The sequence below is a fragment of the Suricata suricatta genome, chromosome 8 (genome assembly GCF_006229205.1).
Source record: "Suricata suricatta isolate VVHF042 chromosome 8, meerkat_22Aug2017_6uvM2_HiC, whole genome shotgun sequence".
NCBI lineage: Eukaryota > Metazoa > Chordata > Mammalia > Carnivora > Herpestidae > Suricata > Suricata suricatta.
In genome coordinates this window covers 52,296,922-52,317,433 of record NC_043707.1, presented here as the reverse complement: position 1 = coordinate 52,317,433, position 20,512 = coordinate 52,296,922, and the positions used below count along the sequence as shown (strand labels likewise).

Here is a 20,512-nt window from a genome sequence, read left to right as displayed (position 1 = left end):
AAAATGGTGGTGGTGGGATTCTGGTACACCCGATAGCAAAAAGGAAGGAAGAAAGGAAGTAAAAAACGAAAGAAAGAAAAGAAGCGAAAGAAAGGCCGCGAAGCAAAAGCTGTCCCGGAGACCGCTGGGTCCGCCTCAGGACCCCTCCTGTCAGGGTTCTCTTAATTGGAAGCGCGGGACCGAGACCTCTCCATCATAGGAAGACTGCTGTTTGCGCGCGCGCAGACACACTCACACCCCACACACCAGCTGCCACAGAGCAAAGTGCAAAGCTGCAAGCTTTACCTTTCCAACTACAATGACGCGAAAGGTCAGGTTACGCCCTCAGCACCACAGCGGCTAGGACACCCCGAAGAAAGTTGGTTACCATGGCCACTTAGGAAGCCTTCCGGATGGCGCTCTTCTCACACTTGCGTAAGCAAGCGCCACTACCCACACAAGTCCCGTAGCTTGGGAATCAGCTAGCCACTCCTGATTGCGTTCGGCGCTCGCCTCTCTGCCCTTGCGCCTGCGTACTACGCCTCCTACCCGTCGCCGCGGCCCCGATCGGGAAGTGTCAACACGGAGCTGGGTTTCCCAGTCTTCGCCGCTACCACCCTCAGCTGATCCCGGACTCCTTAGCCAGGCCCGGGCCCAGCCGCCATGACGAACGGTGAGAGCCAGTGCCCAGAGTGGAGAATGGGAGTAAAGGATGAGGGGAAACGTGGCAGGCGGGACCCGGACTGACGTGGCCATTCTCCCCGCCCCCTCCCAGCCCAGCCCCACCATGGCCTCTCGGTGCCCCTCACGCTCGTCCCCCAAATCTTTCCGCGGGTTTCCCCGTCTCACGCCCATCTAGAAATACATATCCTCACATGCCCACACCTCAGGTCCTCGGTCTCTACCCTGTACTTTTTCTTCCTCCTCCCTAAAAGTTCGTTTTGGTCTTTGCAAGGCTCTTGGACAGGCCAGTCCGGGTTGAATTATTGCTTTAGCCCCAGGGAAAAGAGAGGACCCTCCTCCCAACCCCCTACGTAGGCTTGTTGGGAGGACCAAGAAATCATGGAGGAGGTCAAGTCTCACATCTTTTGGAAGCAAATACAGACAATTAAAAAAAAAAAAGTTCTCCGGAAAACTATCTCATATTTGATTCTAAAGTCCTGCTTGAGTGATCACACCTGGAGACCCTGGCTAATAATATTGCACGGATTGGATTTAGACACTGACTCTTCTGAACGATGTGGCAATTGCAGCCCTGTTTATCCGACCTAATTTTCCAGACATCTTCATACACTTTATAGAGATGATTTCTGGAATTCCAGGGAAGGGCAGGAAGCAGGGCTTTTATAGTCTTTGGAGTCAACTTTTACAAGAAAGAAGAGGAGGCCTCTTGGTATGATATGAGGGGTACAGGAAAGCATTTCTCAAACGTACATTTTCTGTAAGTAAGCCTGGCAGTGGAGACTCAAATTTGACCTCCTTGTGAGTTTTGGCATTATCTGCAAGAACTTGTGAGAGTAAAAGAATAACACATTAAGGTATCACTCATCATAAGAATTTACTGTGTGTTGATTTACTGGACCCTTTCTCATATGACACCTGACTGTGAGATAGTTTTATTGGAGGGAGATAGAGTGTCTAGAACTGACAGATACTGTGTAAAATATCCTATTAGAGCTTCCTGGGTTAAGTTATCGGTCTGAAGTTACTAAGCACAGTACTAGAAGGTACATCACCTGGAGGAAGAAATCATCTGAACCAGGAAATAGGAGAGCATCTTGACACATATTAATTACTAAGTAATTTTTAGTTACCCTCCCTCCTTTTGTGAGCTTATTCTTTTTAAGTTAGGTGCCACATTTTGCTTACATGTACAAGAGACAGCTTGTTTTACGTAAGAAATAGACCCTATTGTGGAAAGCTTTTTTTCCACTTTTGTTCCACTATGTTGAAGCCTCAGATACTTTTTTTGTTTTACAAGAATCTGTTGTTATTCTACAAGAAATTTGGTTTGTAAGTAGAGTACTATGCATGAGGTGTGATATAAGCATAGGATAATTGTAGTTATACGAATTTTTTTTAATTTTTAATGTTTATTTTTGAGATAGAGAGCATGAGCAGGGGAAGAGAAGAGAGAGGGAGACACAGAATCTGAAGCAGCTCCAGGCTCTGAGCTGTGAGCCCGACGCAGGGCTTGAATTCACGAACCGTGAGATCATGACCTGAGCTGAAGACGGATGCTTAACCAACTGAGCCACCCAGGCACCCCTGTAGTTTTATGAATTCTAACTCTTGCTATTTCTTTTAAGCTATACTTTTTGCTTTAACATATTCTTCACCAACAAATGCAGATTGGAGAGACTTGGCTAAACATCTGGCTCTCCTTTATCACATGAGTGATTGATCATAAGAACATGTGTACTTTCTTCAGCTCAGGCTCCAAGGATTCCTTTGGCTCTCTCAACCTGTTACCACTACTGGCCATTCCTGGGAGGTTGATTCCACATAAAACTGATACTCTCTTCTCAGGACTCGTAGTTGGTTTTTTTTTTTTTTTTAATTAAAGTCTTTTATTTATTTTTGAGAGAGACAGAGACAGTGTGAGCAGGGGAGGATCATAGAGAGAGGGAGACACAGAATCTGAAGCAGGCTCTAGCCTCTGAGCCAGCTGTCAGCACAGAGCCTGATGCGGACTCGAACTCACGAACTGTGAGATCATGACCGGAGCCGAAGCTGGACGCTTAACTGACTGAGCCACCCAGGCCCCCTGGACTCATAGTTCTTAAAAGGGGAGGAGATGGTGCAGTGAAACCTTGTACGGGGCTTGTCTATAAGCAGTTTGAAGAATGAAAAAGTAACCTTGTTAGTCCCAGGATTTGGGCTCCCTCTTATCAAGGGTTGGCATTCTCAGTTGTTTATTGTCTGATATTATATCACACTGTTCTTCTTGAGTTCTGAAGTGGATCACCTGTCCCAAGCTAGATTAGCACCAAAGGTTTGGTTTGTTTGTCTGTTTTCTTTCTGTAACAGTGTACTCCTTGGATGGGATCCTGGTGTTTGGTTTGCTCTTTGTTTGCACCTGTGCTTACTTCAAGAAAGTTCCTCGTCTCAAAACCTGGCTGCTATCAGAGAAGAAGGGAGTTTGGGGTGTGTTTTACAAAGGTAAGATCGTAGCTGGATGGTGAGGTGTTACAGAGCGGGGGTGGGGATAGGCTGGCATTGTATTTGGTTCCACATTTACGAAATTGTTTATTTTAGCATCAGGTAATTTTAATATTCTCCATGGAGTAAAAATAGATAAATTAAAGAATTTTAGACTGGGCTAGAATTGTTGGAATATTTTCCCCATGAAAAGTTTTGGAGTCTCTTTTAAGTTTTGATTTCATTAACTCAGGGGCTTTTTAAATTTTTTATTATAGATAAATCCTACCTGTCTAAATCTTTTTTCAAAATAGAGCAAACTATAAACAAACAGTATATTCACCTAGAACCTGGAGCTTAAGGATGGTATTTAAATACATTCTTGCATGGGCTCTTGAGAACCTTGATAGGTCTTTTAACTAGAGATTTCAGAGTATCACCTTGACAGTGAGGGCTTACATGAAGGGCAAAGTTTGATTTCTTTTCTCTTTTTACTTTGGTCTGCCAGCCGCTGTGATCGGAACCAGGCTGCACGCTGCCGTGGCAATCGCCTGTGTTGTAATGGCCTTTTACGTCCTGTTTGTAAAATGAATTCCAAAGCACCCATCTCATCAGCTGCCAACCAAGAGGATGAGGGTGAAGAACCTGTCTGGGGCCTGGGCCCAGTGTAAGAGAGCTCAGCTAAAATCATCAAAGTCCCCAAGATGACACCACAGCACTGCTCCTACCATATGTGGGGAAAACTCCTCATGGTTATCAACATTATTTATGCTTCAGGGGACTCGAGGAAGCCAACTTCCTTTGATCTGTGTGTGAATCAGTCCTCAGCAGAGAGCATATCATATCCAGATAAATTACACCCCACGGTGATAAGATTACATATACCTCCTGCATAAAAACCTGTCACCTGTTTTGTTCTTCAGTCCCTCATCAGGAGCTTTTCAAACTGCGACTCATTAGGGAAGGACATAGGCTGTGTTCACACCTCTTGGAGAAAGAGAGAATTTTCAAGACTTGACTTTTCTTTTTCACTGTTTGATTTGCATTTGGCAAAGTGATGGGGACAGGGTGGGTGGGTGGATGGGGGAAAGAGGAGTTCCACAACGCCAAGAAAATTTTTGGCTTTGGAAATTTATCTTTCATATACTCATATGGGAATGTAAGAGAGAGGCATGGTCCTCATTGGAAAAAGAGAACAGATGATAGAGTTGTGCAGTGTGCTGGCAGCTTAAGAGTTTGCCAAGAAAATCTGGGCCTGTGTAAGATTTGAGAATTCTCTGTCTGTGATGAGACCAGAAAGCAGTAACTTAGATATGGAAAAATGTTCTGTTCACCAGTATCCCCAAAGGAGACTTCACCCCATCAAATGGTATATGGAAACTGAATCTACTGTTGAAAATTTTCTAAAGCCTTTTTATATATTCTGAATTACTGAGTGCTAAGTAGTGTTACTCAGTTTTAAATGCCATCACTAGGGGAAAGAAAGTATTGAAGAAACAATTTTTAATATATTTGCAGTTAGGGTAAAAGAAATCTAGTATATAATTCATACACTAGTAAAGTCATCTAGGATAAGAATTTATTGTGATGTTAGTTGGATGTTTTGTCATGTTATCCAAGACACAGCCTTATTCTGGATTATAATGGCAATTTTTAATCAATTACTTGTTTTTTCTTGGGCAACTCTTAGTTTTTCTCACATTTGCAGTACTTTTTAGGTATCTATCTCCCTTGGAAATTCTTTGTATTATAAGAACATGATAAATTCAAATGAGAGAGAGAAGTTGCTGATATTCATAGGCATGTTTGGATAGTTCACAGAATCCATTAAAATGAGGGTGTTTTCTATAGTAAAGGAAAACATGTTTGCAAGGGAGATTGATGGGCTTTTCCCTGGAGTATGGTAACTCTTGGACAAATCATTTTGGATGACTCAACATTTGAAGGGACAACTTCTCCATTAAAAAAAAAGAAAAGAAAACAGTTGGTCTAAAATTATATTATTGTAAAAAGCAGGCATAGACATAGGAGCCAACTGAATCGTCCATTACAGTAAAACCTGACTGTGGACACGTTAGCTGTGGTTGACCCCTGGGTGGCAGGAAATTGTCTTTTGTCTTATCCCCAAAGAAAAGCTGCTAGGAAGTTTAGGTCCCAAAACAGGCAGTTGAGTGTTTTGAGGGTTTCTAGAGGTGTAGCAAGTCACCAAGTAAACACTACACATCTCCTCCTCTCAGAGTTGAGCTTTTATTTCTTCAGGAATTGGCCCACAGGGTACATTTCAGTGATTAGTGTTTTTCAGTGTCCCTTCTGAGGACTTTCACATGAGGGAAAGGAAATCTATTGGAACAGAAAGGAAGAGTTACACCTTGTAGGTGTGAGTCTGGCCCTGGTGGCCAGCAGGAATGCCACTGTCTGGAAATACAGGTTCAGCATGTTTTGCACTTGTTATTTTGTAGCTTTAATGACTTGTTTTCCACCTAATGTCTCTAAGCTGGGTGAGTAGAGCTGCTTCCATTTTAAACTCGTGTCATTTCACCATTCTAGTTGTTCAAACCAATTTTTACAGCCTCCTGGGTAGGTCATCTTGACCCTAAGTTGTTCTATTTTGAGGTGTTTTCATACAAGAATGTACCAAAAAGTGCACAGGATGAAGGTAATTTACAGCAAGAAACAAATACACAGCTTATTTCATTTCTTGCATTTATGTAAGCAGATAAGCGGAAACCTGTTTAATTCATTACTTTGGTTGATATGTCATATATATTTTGACTGAAAATTGTAGGAAGTCGTTCCTTTAGGGAAGTCTTAGGCGTAGGAGAATGGGGATGGCAATATTGCCTCAGATTCAAACTGGCATCACCATAAACCCTGAATGCCAGGGTGCAATGAAGTCAGCCTTTTATAGCTGAAATACAATTTTTTATTCACCATTGTCTGCACAAATCCTTGAAAATAAAATTCCTTTCCCTACCATTTTTGTCTGTTTTATTTGTCTAATGAATTCATTGAACTTTGTTCAATACTCTGCTGGGTTCTGCCCACAGTATGCCTTTTTAGTTTACATCAGTGAATATCATCATTCCTGTTAACCTATTGTGATGGTCACCAAATATACGATACAGTTCATAATTTATGAGTGTATATTCTTCTCCTTTGAGGAAGCTGATACATGCATCAGCTCATACATATCAGCATATATATATATATACATATGCAAGTTTTGAGGAATATTAAGGTAGATATCACTCCTCTATACATTTTATCTACCACTGCTATTAAAATGAGGTGTCATTTTAAGTGTCATCTGCCATTACCAAAAACTTCATTCAGATGAGGCTCTCGGGTTAACCAGCTATGCACCTAGGCAATCCTTGAGCCAATGGGATTCTGGCACATAAATGAAAACTTTCCTCCTATTTATACGTGCACGGTGAGACTGGCACAGTTACAAATCATAAATTCACAGAATTTTTCTAATTTATCTTACCCTCATACATACCTTTTTCATTGAAAAGATAGTAACTGAGACATTAAAATTGTGTTCCCTGATATGAAAGGAGCTAATTCTAATTATATAATCACTACTATTTTTTTCACTACTCATTCTGGAGTTTGAAAGTTAGACATGCTTTAATAGACATGAAAGTAAATGAAGGTTCAGCAATACGACTGTCACAGCATCAAGTTCAGGTAGCAAGAGGGCTCTTGTGAATAAGGACAGGGATATGCCTTCCTACTTATCTCCCAATTATCCTGACCACCAAGCTTTTGGATTTAAGTAATCTATTCTTACCCTTCCCTTTGGTAAAATCATGTTTTCCTTCTTTGGGGCTAGGAACTCCTGGGGAACCTGATACTGGTTAATGACCAGAATTTGCCTTCTCCATGGGAAAGTAGCCAGTCACCTATAAATCTGGGACTGAATCATCTTATATCCAGAATTTGGGTCGAAGACCAAAGGAAAACTAGAGATTTGGATATAAGTATGTGGCTGCACAAAGATCAAAAGGCGAGCACGATTCAGTATTGCTGGATTTTGTCCAGCTTTTCCCTCGGACCTGGGTTCCCCTCCGAGCCACTCGAGGGCAGCAAAACGCACGCCGCACGACGGCCCACACTCAGTGGTTCCTCCCAGAATCCTCGGAGGCGGGGGAAGGGCGGAGGGCTTTAAAAGAGGATGCGGACTTCCGCTCTTCCCGGAGGGAGAGCGGGCTGGGGGTATGGTGGTATGTGTGTTTCCTCGGTGTCTCGTGGAAGGCGCGTGTGGGCCGAGTGTGAGTGGACGCGTGACTGTGTGGATGTGCGCGTGGGGCGTGCAAGGCGAGTGTGTGCGCCCGCCCCTGAGCCCCTCTCTCCCGCTTACACCTTGATCTTATTTGATCGGGTTGTGACCCTTTGCCCCGCCAGGCCGTCCCGAAATGAAAAGCTCCCCTCCTGCGAAGCCTCCCTCTTGGGGGGCGCTGTGCAGCGAGGCCACTTTGGCGGCGGCGTCGCCGCGGTCCCTGAGCCGGTCTTACGGGACCCGGCGCTCAGAAGTGATGAATTGATCAGATAGACGAGGCCAGGCTAGTCCCGGGCCACTGATTATCGAGGCGATTCTGATCTGAGCCCGGTCCTGGGGCACGGCCGGCCGTGGCATTGGGGCTAAGTGTTTACACTCGGCGGCGGCAGGGGCGCTGACGAGGGGAAGACGCGGGTGAAGGAGACGCCGACCCGCTCTTTGGAGCTGGAAGGGCACGAACCTTTGTTTGCCGCTGCAGTGTTTTTTTAACCCCTTCCTTTTTTGTTTTAGGCCCAACTTGTGATGACCGTTTGTCGTTTGTATGGTACCAACACTGGTGCCCCCTGGTCTAGAGGCACACTATACAGCGTCTGTCGCTAAGGGCTGTATGTGTACATATGCATGTTTAGTGTGTGTGTCCGTAAAAATACTTGGAGAGCTTGTAAGTATTCAGGTTGCAGGGACTCGCCCCAGATTTACTGAATTAGAATTATTAGGGAGATCTATAAGTCTGTATTTTTAAAAACCTTGACGAATGGGTCACATTAATACACTTTTAAATATTGAGTATCGAATAACCTGCATGAGAGGATTATCTGGAGAGTCACCCTTCTCAGCCACTTTCAATCATTATAAATAATGAGAATCGAAACTTCATATTGCCACTTGGGCAGCAGATAGCTATCTGAATAGGTTGGAGTATCTCTGCGGAAGAAGGGCTGTGACAGTTTGGTGGAACTTAAGGACCATGTGTACCTGAGTAATGCATATGCTGGGGGACCTGGGGGCCTCAGTAGGTTAAGCATCGGACTTCAGCTCAGGCCATGATCTCATGGTTTGTGGGTTCCAGCCCCACGTCAGGCTCTGTGCTTATAGCTCAGAGCCTGGAGCCTGTTTCGGATTCTGTGTCTCCCTCTCTCTTTGCTCCTCCCCCACTCCTGCTGTGTCTCTCATAAAAATAGATTTTAAAAAATGTAAAAAACAATAATGCATATGCTGTCCAAATTTAGGAATGGGAATTTACCCTTCCGTATTCTAAAAGGTCTTCCATATCTTGCCCAATTTAACAGCAGGTTTCCCCTGAGTGACTTGTAATTTTAGAAGCCACATAATGCATCAGTTTTTAGGTCCCTCCAAGCCCAAGCACCAGGTTATGGAACTGTTGTTTAGAAGAACTGGCTGTATTTCATAGCACAAATTGACAAAGAAAAGGGAATTGCCTCCCAGGCAAGAAGACAGCAGAGTTAGCGAATGAACAATGGCAAGAAGCCATGACCAGAGAGATGGAGTCCTCATGGCAAAGAAGAGCCCAGTAGATGACAAAATCCACTTGATCTGAAATATGTTATGTGTGACCTCATCATAACTATTAAAGCCACATAGAACTACCAGGATTATGGTGGTGTAAGCTCATTAAGAATATACGCTATCTCCAGTCTTGTTTCCCCAACACTCAGCTCAGTGCCTGACATACAAAAGTTTGCAAGACATGATGAATGGATATATCTTATGTTTGGAATAACTTCTAAATCCTTAACTTTTCAGCAAGATGACTCCAAATTGCAAATATGTCCCAACAGGACTAATTTCTAGAAGTTGGGAAACTTCAATATTTTGAGAGTACTCAAGTGTCAACTTTTAGTCCATGGGTAACACACCTCAAGCTTCATCCGGCACAAATCTATTTAATGGAGGTGGGCGACAGGATGTTTCACTATGATTAATTACTCCAGGGGCCTGTGAGCACTAGGTAGAGAAGAAGCCACCATCATTCTTTCTGGAGTAGCCTCCATTGGTGGCTGCAGTGTGAGGGGACACTGTGGAGAAAAAGAAGAGGGAGCAGGCTGTGAATTTCAACTTTTGCCTTTTTTGGGAACCTGTAATCTGTACACTTCTGGGTACTGTGGAGAAGGTTCTTGTAACAACTGGGGAAACTGGCACATAGACGATTGATGGGAGACAGCTATCGGTCTTTCACTCTCAGGTTTCTGCCCTTTGCTAGACATTTTGTCCCCTAGAACTAAGACTGAGTTAAAGGCTCTGAAAAGTTGAATTCATTTCCTAGCTTCTAGGCACCATGTCCCATGGGTTTAGCCTGATATATGCCGTTATTCCAAGATCCTAAATTATCCCTGAAGTTCCCTAGTGGCCAATCCCCTCAACTCCCTGATTCCTAGGTTCATTTAAAAAAAAACTTGTGGCACCCATCTGCCCCCACAGTCTTCTAACCCTTACCTATGGATCCCTGGATGCTGTGGATAGACTCCTTCTGAGGGCTGATCCAGTGTCTGATGTTAGCCCAGGAAGTGGTGGAAGGTGGCAGAGGAGGGGGTAAAGGTTCTCCAGGGAATTGGGTCTTGATTCTAGAAGATGGTATAGGGAAGAACAGGGGAGAATGAAATCAATCAGAAGGAGAAAGGTGAGGAGGGAAAGATAGTTGCATGCAGCCTCAGAAATAATGCACCCAACTTTGTTTTTATCTTTTTCAGTGGAATTAACTGAAGCTTTTGTTTGTGTATACAGATAAGCACAATCCTGGAGGATTGCTATTCACTTTTGGTAATAAAAATTAATTGCAATACAGATACAGATGTAAAAATATAGAAATCTGTATACAAATGAGTGCCTGTTGGTTATCTTTTTTATTTCCCAGGTAACACTTTACCTTACTTGACTAGATGGCATTGTCCTTAAGATGGAGAGGCTCCACCTCCACCACTTACCCATGGGTATCCTGGGTGGTCTCCTGATGTAAGAGTATCTCATTTTTGTTCTTGAATGTCCCTGTGTGGTGGTTGTACAAGGCTGCTAAGCGGAAGTCCAGGTCATCCTTTGGTATCTACAGAGGAAGTCAACCCCCCGAGGGTTAACTTGCCCTGTACCCCAACTCTAGTCAGGTTCTGCTGGGCTCTACTTTTCTGCAAAAGCAAAGTGAACCCCTTTTGTGCCTGAGACCCACCAACTCCTTACACACCAAAGACCTCTTAACTCTTGTCAGTATAGAATTGTGTCATGGGTAGGCCTAAGGAGGGGTGAGTTCTCACTGGAGATACGGAAATAATTATACTGTCCTCCAGTTGGGCTTGATGGGCCTTACTTCATTTATGGTTACAATCAGAAGAGAAGTCTGGTGAGAAAACAACTTGCTCCAGATAATCAACTGGAGCAAAACCCAAGCCTTCCACCTTCCCAGAGGTCAGATAAATTGGTATTTGGTTTTGGATTTGGTAGGATCTTGGATTGGGGATAAAATAAAGATGCTGATGCAGTTAAGGACAGACTACTTTCCCAAAAACGATAGTCAGAAGTCCTAAGCGGATGTAAAGAGAAATAGCATTTCAATACTAGGTACCTTAGGATCAAAAAAATATATATCCCGCCTCATGGAAGTGATTGTGGGAGTTGAGCTGAGCCGACTCCAGGGTTCCTGTTGCTGAGCAAGGTGAGTTGGGTTCTTATATGGCAGTTTCTGCAAAAGAAACCACACACAGGACGTGGTTACGGAGGTGTTGCTGATGTGATGGCTTCAGTGACATCCATCTCCGTATTCCACCCTATGTTAACTGAACCTCAGAGGGATATCTTCAAAGGGAAGAACAAATATGAGGCAAGATTCACAGGCTTTTGATGCTCCTAAGTTTTCAATCTTAGAAGTGGCAGAAGTAGGCCAAGAATACAGGGAAAGGGGTGAAGTGGGACGGGGGTAAAGAGTGCAGAGGAGATAAGATGATGAGCTCAGGTTTAGATGTCCTGAGTTTGAAGAAAAGGCAAGAGATCTGAATGCAGTCAACAGGTAGAAAATGGGAAGTGTGCAAGTCAAAGGAGAGCTCAGAACAAGTAGTAGAGGTCTGAGGGCCGTCCATATGAAGTAGTAGCTGAAGCCTGCAAAAGGAGTGTGGCCAAAAGGGCTTACGATTGCACAGTATTATAATGGGGGAGGGGGGAGGAAAGAGAAAGGACCCTAAGGCAGGCGGAAATAGGAGAATCAGGAGAGTGCAGTGATTAAGCAGGGAGAGAAAAATATCAGAAAGCAGGGTAGGGTTATTGTGATTGCAGAAATGTCAAAGAAAAAATACACTGGCTAGTTAATCCTCTAAATACAACCCCATAAGCATGAACGTGAAAAGCACATAACTAAGTTCTTCATTATATGTAAAGCTATAATGTATCCCTAGTGTCTAGAACAGCAGCCTAACACATGGCACTCAAAAATGAAATACTGTTTGAATGATGGCTGAATTCTAGCGAGTACAAGTCCAACCTAGTAGAAATCAAATTCAACCTATCCAATGTTGGAACCCTCCTCTCCTTTATATATGGCAAAGTGCTGGTGACTCAGGTCAGTTAGACATTATTTGAATAGTATGTGCCAGGCAGTGTGCTATCACCAAAAAAGAGGACAAATGAAATAAGAAAACTACAAATCTATGATGCAGTCATAGGCAGATTTCCTCCCATTCCTCAAAAGCTACATAAGCCTCGCCATGTCCTCATTGAGTAGAAGGATGAGACTGTGTTTCATTGAGAAAGTCCAGACTGTCGAGCATGAATCCCATCCTCACATCCAATGTCCTAGCTCCAAGAAAGAGATGTCCCTTTTACCCAAGGATAACTCTTATGAATGGAAAAACATATTTCATTCAAATGGAAGAAAAAAAGAGCCAGGTAGCAATACTTATATCAGACAAAATAAACTTTAGGTATGCAGGATTAAGTTTAGGGTTGATCTGGCTGTAATTTCATGTATGTGAGACGGAAGAGACTTTCATGTTGTTCTGCCATCTTGGCTCCTCCCCCAGACAAAATAAACTTTACTGTATCAAGACTGTATCAAGAATCACATAAAGGCGATAGAGGATCAATCCAACAAGAGATATAAAAATTGCAATTATGTACCAAACACAGGACACCTAAATACATAAAGCAAATATTAATAGACATAAAGGAAAAATTGATAAAATACAATAATACTAGTGGACTTTACCCCACTTATATCAACGGATAGATCATCTAGACAGAAAACCAACAAGGAAATGATGGCTTTGACACATTAGATCAGATGGACCTACCAGATATATACAGCCATTCCATTCAAAGCACAAGAATTACACGTTCTTTTCAAGAGCACATAGAGCATTCTCCAGGACAGGTCACATATTAGGCCACAAAACATGTCTCAATAAATTTAAGAAGACAAATTTCCCAACCACAATGGTGTGAAACTAGAAATCAATTAGAAGGAAAAAAAAAACCTGAAAGAAACACAATCATCTGGGGGTTCTGGATGACTCAATTGTTAAGCGTCCAACATCAGCTCAGGTCACAATCTTACGGCTTGTGAGTTCACGCCCCACATCCTCAGAGCCTGGAGCCTGCTTCGGATTCTGTGTCTCCCTCTCTCTCTGTCCTTCTCACACTTGCACTCTGTCTCTCTTTCTTTCAAAAATAAACAAACATTTAAAAAAAGGAAACACAAACACAGAGGCTAAAACCATGCTACTAAATGACCAATTGGTCAACTAAGAAATCAGGAAATCAAAAAATAGAAAATGAAAACACAACGGTCCGTCCAAAGTCTTTGGGATTTGGCAAAAGCAGTTGTAAGAGGGAAGTTTATAGCAATACAGGTCTACATCAAGAAACAAGAAAAATAATCAAACAATCTAACCTTATACCTAAAGAAACTAGAAAAAGAAGAGCAAACGAAAACCTAACAACTAACAAAGTTAGTAGAAGGAAGGAAAAATGAAGATCAGAGAGCAAAAATAAATGAAATACAGATACATACATGAAAAGATCAATGAAGCCAAGGGCTGGTTCTTGGAAAACACAAAAAAATTGATAAACCTTTAGCTAGACTCATCAAGAAAAAGAAAAAAAGAGAGGACTTAAATAAAATGAGAAATGAAGGAGGAGAAATAATAACCAACATCACAGAAACAGAAATAATTACAACAGAATACTATGAAAAACTATATGCCAACAAATTGGACAATCTAGAAAAAATGGATAAATTCCTGGAAATGTAGAATTTTCCAAAACTAAATCAGGAAGAAATAGAAAATTTGAATAGGCCAACTATTAGTAACAAAATTGAAAGGGTAATTATAAAGTCCCAACAAACAAAAGTGTAAGACTAGATGGCTTCACAAATGAATTTTACCAAACATTTAAAGAAGAGTTGGGGTTGGGGCGCCTGGGTGGCTCAGTCGGTTAAGTGGCCAACTTTGGCTCAGGTCATGATCTCATGGTTCATGAGTTTGAGCCCTGCGTCAGGCTCTGTGCTGACAGCTCAGAGCCTGGAGCCTATTTCCCATTCTGTGTCTCCCTCTCTCTCTGCCCCTGCCCTACTCACACTCTGTCTCTGTCTTTCTTAAAAATAAATAAATGTTTAAAAATCTTAAAAAAATAAAAAAAATAAAAAAGAGTTGGGGCACCTGGGTGGCTCAGTCACTTAAGCATCTGACTTTGGCTCAGGTCATGATCTCACAGTTTGTGAATTTGAGCCTCACATTGGGCTCTGTGCTGATAGTGAGAAGCCTGCTTTAGATTCTCTGTCTACCTCTCTCTGCCTGCCTCTCTCTCTCTCTCAAAAATAAAAATTTTAAGAAAAGAGTTACTGCCCATTCTTCTCAAGCTATTCCAAAAAATAGAAGAGGAAGTAAACCTCCAAATTCATTCTACAAGGCCAGCACCCTGATACTAAAATCAGACAGACACTACAAATGAAAAAAAAAAAAAAAACTACAAGCCAACATCCCTGATGAACATAGACGGAAAACTCTTCAACAAAATATTTGCAAACCAAACTCAATAATACATTTAAAGGAGCATTCACCATGACCAAGTGGGATTTATTCCAGCAATGCAAGGGTGGCTCAGTATTCACAAATCAATCAATATGTTACATCACATTAACAAGAAGAAGGATAAAAACCATATGATTATCTTAATACATGCATAAAAATCATTTGGCAAAATACAACATCTGTTCATGACAAAAAAAATCTCAACAAAGTAAGTATAGAGGGAATGTATCTCCACATCATAAAGGTATATATGAAAACCCACAGGAAATATCAATTTCAACTGTGAATAACTGAAAGATTTTCCTCTAAGATCAGGAACAAAAATAAGTATGTTCATACTCATCACTTTTACTCAACATGTATTAGAAGATTTAGCCACAGCAATGATATAAGAAAAAGGAATAAAAGGCACCCAAATTGGTAAGGAAGAAGTAAAACTCACTATTTGCACATTACATAATACTATGTATAGAAAACCCTAAAGATTCCACCAAAAAACTATTGGAACTAATAAATGAATTCAGTAAAGTTGCAGAACATAAAATTAATATACAGAAATCTGTTGTTTCTATACACCAATAACAAAGTGGTAGAAAGACAAATTAAGAAAACAATCCCATTTACAACTGCACCAAAATTAGTGAGATATGTAGGAATAAATTTAACCAAGGCAGTGAAAGACCTCTTCTCTGAACATTATAAGCCTGAAAACAACACAAATGGAAAGATATGCCATGTTCATGGATTGGAAGAATTAATATTGTTAAAATGTCCATACTACCCAAAGCAATCTAAAGATTCAATCCCATCAAAATACCAATACCATTTTTCACAGAACTACAACAAATAATCCTAAAATTTTATGGAACCACAAAAGACCTTGAACAGCCAAAGCAATTTTGAGAAAGAACAAAGCTGGAGGTACCACAATCCCAGATTTCAAGACATGCTACAAAACTATAGTTATCAAAACAATATAGTACTTGAGGTGCCTGGCTGGCTTTGTTGGAAGAGCATGAAACTCTTGATCTCAGGGTCATGAGTTCAAGCCCCACACTGGGTGTAGAGATTATTAAAACAAATAAATTTTTAAAAAAAGAACACCCAATATAGTACTGGCACCAAAACAGACACATAGATCAATGGAATAGGATAGAGAGCTCCAAAATAAACTCATGCTTCTATGGTCAATTAATCTATGGCAAAGGAGGCAAAAATATATAATGGTGAAAAGACAGTTTCTTTGATAAATGGTGCTAGGAAAAAAACTGGACAGCTACATGCAGAACAATGAAACTGGGCCCCTTTCTTATATCATACACAAAAACAAAATGAAAATGAATTAAAGACCTAAATGTGAGAACTGAAACCATAAAGCTCCTAAGAGAAAACATAGGCAATAATCTCTTGGACATTAGCCTTAGCAAAATACTTATATCTCCTAAGGGAAGGGAAACAGAAACAAAAATAGGGGAGTACACCAAAATAAAAAGCTTTTTCACAAAGGAAGCCATTAACAGATTGAAAAGACAACTTATTAAATGGAAGGAAATAACTGCAAACAATATATATGATAATTAACATGAACAATATATAAAGAATTTATACAACTCAACACCAAAAAAAGAAAAAAACCTGATTAAAAAATGGGCAGAGAACCTGAATGGGCATTTTCTGAAGGAGACATACAGATGGCCAACAGTCACATGAAAAGATGCTCAACATCACTAATTATCAGGAAATTGCAATGAAAACCATAATGAAGTATCACCTCACATGAGTCAGAATGGCTAGTATCAAAAAGATCAGGAAAAAAAAAAGACATAAATAACAAGTGTCATCAAGGATGTGGAGAAAAGGGAACTCTTGTGCACTGTTGATGGGAATGTAAGTTGGTGCAACCACTGAGGAAAACAGTATGGAGGTTCCTGAAAAAATTAAAAATAGAAATACCATACAATTCCATAATTCCACTACTGGGTACTTACCCAAAGAAAATGAAAACATTAATTCAAAAAGATATATGGACTGTGTTCACTGCGGCATTATTTACAATAGCCAAGATATGGAAGCAATCCAAGTGCCCATCGATAGATGAATGGATAAAGAAAATGTGATATCTGTATATCTATATGTATTTATTTTTTTAATATTTATTTTGAGAGCGATAGAGTGAAAGTGGGGGGGGAGGGGCAGAGAGAGAGAATGCCAAGCAGGCTCCACGCTGTCAGCACAGAGCCCAGTCTGGGGCTCGATCCTGCCAACTGCAAGATCATGACCTAAGCTGAAATCCAGAATTGGACACCTAACCGACTGAGCCACTCAGGTGCCCCTATATCTTTATTCTTTATCCATTCATCTATCTAACCACAATGGAATATTACTCAGTCATAAAAAAGAAAAATCTTGCTATTTTCAACAACATGGATGGAGCCTGGCTATATGCTAAGTGAAAGAAGTCAAAGAGAGACAAATAACATATTATTTCACTTATATGTGGAGCCTGAAAAATAAAACAAAACAGACCCATAAATGCAGAGAAAAAACTAAAAGTTGCCAGAAGGAAAGTGGGTAGAGAGATGAGTGAAATAGGTGAAGAAATTAAGAGATATGAACTTCCAGTTACAAAACAAAAGTGTCACAGGCATGTAAAGTACAGCATAGGGAATACAGTCAGTAATACTGTAATAATGTTGTATGGTGACAGTTGAGTACATTTAGTGTGGTGAGCACTGAGTGATGTATAGAATTGTCAAATCACTATGTTGTACACCTGAAATGAATATAACACTGTAAATTATATTTCAAAAAAATAATATAAAGGAACAACCTTTCCCCACCCCACCCCCCGAACTAGCCTTTCTTGTGCTTCAGAGAGACCTGCAGCATCCTGGCATCCTGTATACTCAACATCTCTCTCATTCTGTTATCGCTGTCTCACTACCACTCTATCACCTTCCCTGCAGAACTAGACTTCAAGAGTTGACATTTACGGGGCACGTGGGTGGCTCAGTGGTTAAGTGTCCGGCTTCGGCTCAGGTCATGATCTCAGGGTTCGAGCCCCGCGTCGGGCTCTGTGCTGACAGCTCGGAGCTTGGAGCCTGCTTCGGATTCTGTATCTCCCTCCTTCTTTCTCTAACCTTCCCCTGGTTGCACGGTCTCTCAAAAATAAATAAAAAACATAAAAAAAAAAAGAGTCGACATTTACTATCTCCACTTCTTCCCCATTTCCACCTCCTCTTTAGCCACTGCATCTGGCCTTTCTCAAGCAAGCACTGAAACTGCTCATGTTAGTGACCAATGATCTTTAGCTCTAGCTAGGTTAGGTGGATCCTTTCCAGACCGGATCTTATTTGACCTCTGCAGTTTCTGACACCATGATTTAGATTCTTTCAAATGTTCTCTCCATGCTCTGTGGGTCCCGTCCTCCTGGTTTTCCTCTTGCCTTTAGCTGTTACTGCTCAGCTCCCTTGTTGGCATTACTTTCTCTTTCTCTGCCCCTTAGTGCATTCTCCAAGGTTTTCACTTGTTTTTTGTATTCCTACATTCACTGGAGGAGCTCATTTCTTCCTGTGGCTTCAACCACCACATGGCTATTTTGATTTCCTGATATACATTTTCAATCCACAACTCTCAACCATGTTGCCTGCTCTTCATCTTCACTTAAGAGTCCTACCACAAAAACAACATCTACATAAATGATCTTAACATCTTTCTCCCCAAACCTGCTTCCCCTGGATCCCTCATTCAGTAAATGGCATTGATTAGGTCCTCAGAAACCTAGGAGCTATCCTAGACTCGTCCCTTCTCGTGGGCCCATCCATATCCAGCCACAAAGTCTCATCAGTCCTGCCCTTGGCATCTTTTTCGCATCCGCACCTTATTGCCATCCCCTGCTTTAGACCCGTTCCTCCTGGAGCCTGCTGTCTCCTGAGGCTCCTGCCTGATTACTGATTCTCCTTGTCCCAACGCCCATTCTACCCAATCCACTGCCACCGTGCTTTCTAAGACACCCATTGATTGTGTCACTCCAGTGCTTAAAATCCTGACATGATGCGCTGGCGCATCCAGGATGGAAGCCAAGCTCCCTAGCATGGTGTACGCAGCACATTCAGTCCAACAAGGTCACTCCAACTTCTGCTCTCTCCCCTCCTCCATCTCACATTGACACTCCAGCGATTCAGGACTCTGGTCCCAAATAGGTCACTTTTTCTCTCCTTTCCATGTATGGATACCCACTGCCTCCTCTGCTTTGTCTGGTTCTTCTTTCCTTTTTCCTAACTCACATTCTGCCTCCTCCCTCACCTGGCTCACATTCATATGTGAATGTGAAAACTCACCTGTTCTGGGAAGCTTTCCTTTAAGCTCCCAATTCTCCTAACATACAATGTGTAACTCTGTCATAACGCCTGTGCTGTTGTGCAGGCATTTTTGCTGTTGCAGTTGTCAGTCAGCTTTTCTACTAGAGTTCCTCAAGAGCAGGAGCTATAGTAAGTCATCCATACGTCCTCACTGTTGAGCAGATTGCTGGCATATGGTAAATGATAAATGTTGAATAAACAAAAGGATCTTTGATCCTGTTATTAAGCCACAATTACTATTTAATTCACCAGATTTCGCACCACTTCAAGCATTCCAAGTACCTCTACCAGTAAAAACCAAAAAGATCATCTAAATTCCCAAATCACTGACACACACACGCACACACAAACACATTCTAGCGTTAACCAAAAGACAGAGATGGTGTGAAGACAGGTGTATAAAGCATGACATGGTGGCTTCCAGAGGATTCTCTCCCATTCCATATCTCATATCTCTTCTGAGAACAGTTTTCCAAACAGGGCAAAGGGTGGTTTGGCGGGACCTGAGCCTGTTTAAGCCACATTACACAGCATTGCTTTGGGCAACGGGAGCCCCTTGTTCCTCTGGGCTAGAGCTCTACTTCACTTTCCTCAAAAGCACCTCTGAAACGTTAGCCGACCTGAATATAGGGCCAAGGAGGCAGGCAAAAAACAAACTTGTCCGGTACCTGACTCAGTGTCCTCACCAGAGTCCTTTAAGTTACCATCTCTGCCCATTAGGCGAACAAAAAGAAGAGTGCCATCGACCCTGGTGGGAATCTGCGCAAGAAACCACAGTACCTTGGAAGCCCGGGATTTTCCCAAGTAGGAATCATCGTTTTCAAACGTAGGGTGCTGGAAAGGGTCTCGGGTGAAAGGCATGGTAAAAAGCTCCGGTGTGAGGGATGGGGGGGCCCGCGCAGCCGCACACAACGCACGCGGAGGATCCCGGGTCCCAATTGTTTGGAACGCCCAGTTTCGGTTGCCAAGCAACTGGCCCACCGTTTGTGACTGAGATGAGTTCCCCACGAGGAGGTCGCCACCTGGCGGTGCAGCGCGGAAGGCCCCTTGGGAGGGAGCTCCTGGGAACGCAGAGGGAAAGCGCCACTGAGTGTACCAGGGAGGCCCTGCATTTGCACTCGGGAGGCTTAGTTGAAAAATGCCGGCCTCCTGGCGTGCAGGACTTCTGCAAAAGACTTCATTTGCGGGAAAGAAGTCCTAAAAGATAACCCAGATGAATTTCCTTCTACCTCGTATCTAACAGAAGGATTTTTCAAAGCGATGAAAGATGTCAAGAGACGGAAAAGCCCAAAGGTCGTGCTTAGAAAATTGCAGGCTAACAGAAACACACCTTGCTTAAACCGGCCAAACTGTGCCAGTCTCAAGGCTTCGCACAGAGCCGGTTGTAAAGGCACGGAAGGACTTGGTGGCACGGAAGGTAAGATCTCCAGAAGAGGCTGTTGCAGTAACACGTACCGGGGCCACTCTTGCAAGCTGTAACTTCTGGAGGGGAGATGGCGTCTCAATCTTCCTTCTATCGCTCCACACACAGGAGGTGCTAAATAAGTATTTGTCGAACGCCACGTCTGCAAAACTAGGGATGCTCATAAAAGGTCCATGGCCCAAAAGGGCTGTGGAAAAGGTGAATTTGGTGGCGATGGCTTAGAGGATGTTTCTACTGCGTTCTTTACGCGCCCGCTGTGCCCGCCTGTTGGGCCGGTTGCAGACCCCGGGCGCGC

The 20,512-nt window shown here is 42.4% G+C and overlaps 2 protein-coding genes and 1 non-coding gene across 4 annotated transcripts; 2 read left to right on the top strand and 1 right to left on the bottom strand.

Moving 5' to 3' along the window:
• The first annotated feature begins 519 nt into the window (after nucleotides 1–519).
• On the top strand, nucleotides 520–6,096 carry TMEM167B (transmembrane protein 167B). Its single transcript, XM_029947818.1, has 3 exons — nucleotides 520–652; nucleotides 3,010–3,141; nucleotides 3,629–6,096. Exons 1-3 carry the CDS (start codon nucleotides 643–645, stop codon nucleotides 3,709–3,711), a joined length of 225 nt encoding a protein of 74 aa, XP_029803678.1. The 5' UTR covers nucleotides 520–642; the 3' UTR covers nucleotides 3,712–6,096.
• A 1,218-nt stretch (nucleotides 6,097–7,314) lies between these two features.
• LOC115300610 lies at nucleotides 7,315–7,730 on the top strand. Its single transcript, XR_003912771.1, has one exon.
• A 1,059-nt stretch (nucleotides 7,731–8,789) lies between these two features.
• Nucleotides 8,790–20,499, bottom strand: C8H1orf194 (chromosome 8 C1orf194 homolog). 2 transcript variants are annotated; one of them, XM_029949819.1, is made up of 5 exons: nucleotides 20,250–20,499; nucleotides 10,977–11,093; nucleotides 10,348–10,463; nucleotides 9,860–9,987; nucleotides 8,790–9,441 (listed from the first exon to the last, which is right to left on the bottom strand). In XM_029949819.1, the coding sequence occupies exons 1-5, from the start codon at nucleotides 20,379–20,381 to the stop codon at nucleotides 9,371–9,373; spliced, it is 564 nt and encodes a 187-aa protein (XP_029805679.1). In that variant the 5' UTR covers nucleotides 20,382–20,499; the 3' UTR covers nucleotides 8,790–9,370. The 2 variants fall into 2 exon arrangements, with proteins under 2 accessions (XP_029805679.1, XP_029805680.1); XM_029949820.1 differs by lacking the exon at nucleotides 20,250–20,499 and adding an exon at nucleotides 19,575–19,739.
• Between the last annotated feature and the right edge of the window lie 13 nt (nucleotides 20,500–20,512).